Source organism: Branchiostoma floridae, chromosome 16 (genome assembly GCF_000003815.2).
Source record: "Branchiostoma floridae strain S238N-H82 chromosome 16, Bfl_VNyyK, whole genome shotgun sequence".
Lineage (NCBI taxonomy): Eukaryota > Metazoa > Chordata > Leptocardii > Amphioxiformes > Branchiostomatidae > Branchiostoma > Branchiostoma floridae.
Window position 1 is genome coordinate 8731534 of NC_049994.1, and position 6083 is coordinate 8737616.

Consider the following 6083-nt stretch of genomic DNA (forward strand, 5'->3'; position numbering starts at 1 on the left):
GTCACTCTCCTGACAGTGCAATTATATATCTACAACGCACACCAAACCAAACAAACACAAAAACAGAAAACATAGACCTGCATAAACGGAGTCAAAAGCCAAACTGTAGTACAGTGGAAGCCGCTTAATTGCACACCCAATTTGCCAGCGAATTTCGTGGAATTATCCGGCGTGTGCGATAATGCGGAGTTGGTCATTTGGACCACATCACCACGGGCGGGGGGGCCGAGAGGTGGTATGGGAGGTAGTACAACGCACAGTTTATTTACGTGCCACAGTAGTGCTGTACCTGTTGTGCTCCGGACGTCATATACATGTCTTCACGAAACATCGTTCTGCAATGCACTTGAAATCAAAACTAAAAGTAAGTTACTGTATACGTTATGTAGCTTCCTTATCACGAAACTAAAGCACTGCATGCGCACCGCCGAAGGCGAGTGTTATGTCCGTCTGTAGGCCCCGAGTCGCTGTGTTGTTTGCGACTGGCTGCCAAGAACATAAAACCACTGCATAAGTATTTCCCCGCGACCCTAATTACGTAATTAGACAATGGACAGATAGAGAACATTTGTTATTGAGTACTGTATGCCAAAGCAAGTTGTCTGCCAAATCGTAATGCCGGCTTTTGACGACCTTTCAAGCGGGCGGGCGTCTCTTCATGGTGCTGACCCCACAATATCGCTTTCTTTTGATCCCAATAACAATTTCATACATGTTGTCAGTAAAGCGACTTCACAAAGGCCATTATCAGCTTATTTGTACCGTGTCTGACGATTTTAACACGCATTTTCAGTCAATTTGCCAACAATGTTTGACAAATTGTCGTGCAATTATCCAGCGTTGGTGATTTTTTGTTGTGCAGATAAGCGAAGTCACTAACAATGGAATGAATGGGAGACGGTTTGGGATTTAGGGATTCCGTGCAATTATCCGAAGTGTGCGTTTATCCGAGGTGCAATTAACTGGCTTCCACTGTATATATATGGCCTCCTTCGGTTAATATTGACCATGGTAATCCTAGTTGATATCAGCCCTACAGCGTCGACTGTACGTGGATCAACAGTCCTATACGAGAAATGACAGTTTTTGCCAAAAAAGCTGAACTCTGTAACATCTGCAATAGACCAAATGCATACCCATGGTACGAAATAAATGCTAAGTAAGAGACATTACTGATCATGTTTGGTTACTTACACATTTGTCACTGTCAAATACAAAACAGAGGTGAACATTCTTTTCTGTGTCTTTGGCGATGAAGGCAAAAATTCTCTTGTCGGTTTTGTCGTCTGCACAGAAGGAAATCCGGTGCAGAGGGAAGTTGTGCATAAGAATCTGAAACAAAAGAGTTTTTTTTATGAGTATTAAAATGATGCAAAAAGTTGTCTTACACATATACCAGGGCTCATAGGAAGTCTAGGTCTTTCCATACTAGTAGGTATATAAATTATATGACTAACGCTAACCTTTAGAAGGTTACCTTTTCAAATGAAAAAAGAATACAAAGGGACTTCTAGTTGGTGCTGTGTAATACTAATACAGAAAATGTGTAATACCTTGTTTTTGGTGTCTGAAATCCCTAGTCCATCAGCTGAGATACTCAGCTCCACTTTGATAGGTTTAGCCCCCTCCGCTCTCTTGACATGAGTTGAGAACTGGAAAGGTTGTAAGTTATTAGAAAATTACAAGACTATGATTTTTTTTTAATTAGATGAAAACAAATATTTTCTAAGAACTACAGATCATACGAAGATATCAAACAAGTGCAGATGTGACTTTGTAGCTTTCATCATTACACACATGAAAAACTTAGCTTCATTGCAGTGGTATGTACCGAGTGCTGTATTTTCTTATAGAGAATAATAATATTACGGGCAGTAAAACCTGATGACTTCATCCAAATGGCCCAAAAAATCAGATCTAGAATTCTTTCATGCCCATCTATCAATATTCGTAATGGCTAGATTCCTTCTTAATTCATTAATGAGAAAACAATGGAAGATCAAAATGCCAATTTAGCCAGGTGAAATACCTTAACAGTTTGTTTTCTTTTACATGTACATGCACATCAACTATGGCTTTCACTTTACCTTTTGTTTCCTGATGGCTTCCTTCACCACCTCTGTTCCTTTGGCCTGTTGTACTTCTGTACATCCCAGCAACTAGAAACAACAAAGCTAAAAGTCAGTTATGACTGTTTACAGCATGAACAATCAGACTACTATGTACTTTTTGTCGTGTCAATAAAGCTTGGATAATGTGCAGTACATTGTGTACAAAAAATTACATGTACTACATTAGTTGACTAGAACTTTAACAGCCAAAAATCTAGTCAATCTGGATACAAAATGTAAATCACTATTCAGGATAGCAGATGCCAATGTGCTGCAAAAGGTGCTATTTATAATGCCTTAAAATATAGTAAAGTTGTGTAACAAGGGTTTCGAATTTCAGTAGGTGCTCCATCGTGCCTCAAAAGCTGCTGAACATTGTTTCTTTGCTTGCTAAAAAGCTGCTGTTCTAAAATTGTTTGGCAAACTACATGAAAGAAAAAAAAACAGGTTTAAGACAGCAGGACCCTAGGTACATTATATCTATCACCTCATCTTGGTACTTGCTGATTCCAAGCAGCTGTAAACAGAATATAATCATCTTTAAAAATCCTCAAATATCTCTATACTATTTTAATGTGCCTTTTCATCTTGTACATGTAACTCTGGTTAAGAAGACTTCAACTATAGACAAGTCCTTATCTTAATACACTTTACATAACAATCACTTGTTTGTCTGAATTTTATTTGATGTAGAAACGTCCTGGCTTGTTTGACTCTTTCTAACATTTCTACAGGCAGTGTTTCTTGCCAGTTCTTGACTGTAAATTTGCCCAGGACTGCTTATCAAAATACATGGTCCTACTTTTGACATTCTGCCAGCTAGCTGTTGAATTTTTCCACAAACTGGCGGACATTCAAAATCAACATAGAGTCATAGACCTTACGTTTCCTGTGTGCAGTGTGACTGTGTCTGTGGAATAGAGATTTTTCGTGTATGTCTGTTTCTAAATGGTAAGAAAACAAAAGAAAGTGCCACACACTTTTTCAGCATTTGAGAACACTCCTGAATTATATCAGCACGCTTTTCACACATTTTGAGGCTTACTGGTCCAAGAAAATAAAGGAAAGCAAACTTAAGGTTTTTCATCAAGTTTGTCAGACTCAAAGCTTTTTATACGAAGATTGGATTCTAAAACGTTGATGTAAGTCACTAAACTTAGCAGCAAAATTGACCATTGTTTTGTGTATCAGCCATTCACAAGTTTTCACAGACAATCAGGTCCAGGTTCAGGTCCAGACTGGGCCCGATCTTCTGGACCTGAATTTTCTGTAACAGCACCCACCCTTTTTATGTAGAATGATACATACAAAACAAAACATTGAAATAAAAGTGGGATTTGGGATTTCTGCATGTGGGTGACCACACAAGTAGCCTAGCTTGTTAAACTCATCATACCACTCCCACAGTACTGTGTACTTAAGAGTGTTCCAGATGTTATTCTGTGTGCCGATAATGTTGTGTTAAGTAACATATAAACTTACAACACACAAACCATCTGACTTCACTTGACAACTTAACAACCTCTATAAAAGCTTTAAGCATACATAGTAAAAAGTATGTAGCAACACTGTATCTTATTTTCAGCTATCATACATGACTTACAGTCTAAGGCATTTTGTGAAAACTAATACTGGAATTCCTACCTTAGTTTGGTATGTAACATGCCCTTTGAGTAGTACATCTGGCGGGTGAACCCAGTTCCCTGAAAGTAAATTATTGGAAAGCAAAAAGACAGTTATAGTAAACTTGTAATGAAGCTCTGTTGCAACATTGAGTGGACCCGCATATCCTTAACTATAGAAAATGAGCCATTTTATTTCGCATAATTTTCAGCATCACTGCTAAGATTTAATATACAGTGTAATTGTTGCAATTACAGTCAAACCTGCCCGAGCGACCACCTCTTCTCAGCGACCACCTGGCCATTTCGACCGCTTTTTCTCGGTCCCGATTTTTTTCCCCATTGACGTAAGCATTAAGCGACCTTTTCTCAACGACCACCTGGCCAACGCGACCGCGACCGGCCCAAATTGGGACCCATAACGACCGCATCATTTTCAAAATTGAGGTTTTCATCGATTTTTTATGATTACTAGCGCGATTTTGTGCCAAAACCGGCCAGTTTGCGTCGGATTTTGACTGCCATTACAATGTTATGTTTCGAATAGAGATGGCGGTGGTCAATGGGTGGGTTAAAGACCTCGCTTCTTTACATGCGTTCAGTGTGTCTGCTATTTACCATTAAACACAACGGAAACCATTTATACTTTGCATCGGGCATGTTTTGAGTCGATACTCTTCTCAGCGACCATCTGTCCAAATCGACCGCTTTTCCCCGGTCCCCCGGGTGGTCGTCTTGGACAGGTTTGACTGTATATCAAAGTTATTTATAAATGGCACCTGGATTTACTACATGTATACAGTGAAACCAGTGTGTTGGATTTTATGCAATACATTCTGAAATTTTAATTTGCACCAGCCTGGCATTAAACTCCACCCTCACCCTCACAAGTACAGGATCCCAACAGAGCTTTACATGTACAGCATTAATATGATAGCTTTTGCACAAACAAATTGTATGCCAGTGTGTTTGTGAGTGATATACAACTGTTCATTTCCCAAATGCAAGACACATAGGCAGGGTTCTAGCAAGTGCATTTTTTACTCCACATTTTCAAAATCTCACTGCAGAAGGGCCAAGATCCCCCTTCCACACCACCCCCAATATTGGTCGCTTTGCCCTTACCATTGCACTAAAATAAAATCCTGGCTACAACCCTGATTTCGGCATTGTTTGTGCTGTAATCTACTTACTGGTGCTTGTTGAGGAGTTTCCAGGTTCCTGGGATTTCTGGCCGTGCAGCCACTTCATAAAACTGGTAGAACGATTCATTCCTCTGTTTCTTATACTCCCATAAGTCTATCTGCTATCTGGGGAAAGGAAGCATGAATTATAATATAAAACGTTCAGAGTTGCAGCCCATCTAGGGAAAGAAGTTGCTCTGCATATGCTTAATAAACTGGAAAAAGTCGTCGTAAAAAGTCACATACACGTATCAAGTACTAGAAGTAGCAGCAGTTACAAACGTACAATGTATGGCAAATCCGTTTCAAAATGAGGATATGTCTCCCAACAAAGATATACATTTGGCAAGATACATGCAGATACAGATATGACTTGACTTCCTCCCTGCATCATGCTGATAACACCATGTGACTTAGCACAAATGTATTGTACCTACAACTAGCACTAGCAATAGTATGTAACATGTCACAGGTAGTTTGATTCCCAAACAGAAATTCAGCATATAGCATCTACCATCAGATACTTTTGTATACTGTCAATGTAACAATATCAAATTGCCTAGCTATATTAGTGTTAAGAATGGACTGTGGCACTGATGATTTAATTACCACAATACAATAAATTATAAATGGCAACATGAAATTCCAACAGTTTCACAATAAAGAAAGACTCATATTGCTTTACCTCCTATACAATCTTGCTTCTACATAGTTTCTTTTCTTTTTTCTTTAGAGATGCTATCAAGAGAACCAGACAGTTTTAAGCTGCTCATTCTAAATGGGGCATGTAATTACTTAAGTAAGTTTACACAATCATCTTATCAGAGTTTGAACTGGGTGACCAGACCTAAGGTTACATGGCTACAGTGAGATAGAGAGATAAACCATTGGTCCAATTTGCTAACGACCTGTCAAAGGTCTATTTAAACAGTTACAAAGTACACACAGTCTTGTCACCTTAGTTTAAACAGGAGTCATACGTCAATACATAAAACAACACACTGATGCTGAAGTCTTTGTGACAAGTTCAAGGGATCACAAAAATGTGTAGCAGACAAATGACTTAATTGACATACATGTAGATATACAATACATGTACATGTACGCATACATTCTTGCACAAACAATGAAACCCTAAGTAGGACATCATTGCTTTCAAGCTATTT

At 38.9% G+C, this 6083-nt stretch overlaps 1 protein-coding gene across 2 annotated transcripts in view; it reads right to left on the reverse strand.

Annotated features, from left to right (window-relative positions):
• LOC118403936 (PTB domain-containing engulfment adapter protein 1-like) overlaps positions 1–6083 on the reverse strand; it is a 16837-nt gene that overhangs the window by 7126 nt on the left and 3628 nt on the right. For both annotated transcript variants that reach the window (XM_035802817.1, XM_035802816.1), the window contains exons 2-6: positions 4927–5043; positions 3756–3814; positions 2088–2159; positions 1554–1652; positions 1195–1332 (exon numbers count right to left, since the gene is read on the reverse strand). In XM_035802817.1, the coding sequence (XP_035658710.1) occupies positions 1195–1332; positions 1554–1652; positions 2088–2159; positions 3756–3814; positions 4927–5005 (447 nt within the window). In that variant the 5' untranslated portion in view covers positions 5006–5043. The remainder of the gene's footprint in view (positions 1–1194; positions 1333–1553; positions 1653–2087; positions 2160–3755; positions 3815–4926; positions 5044–6083) is intronic.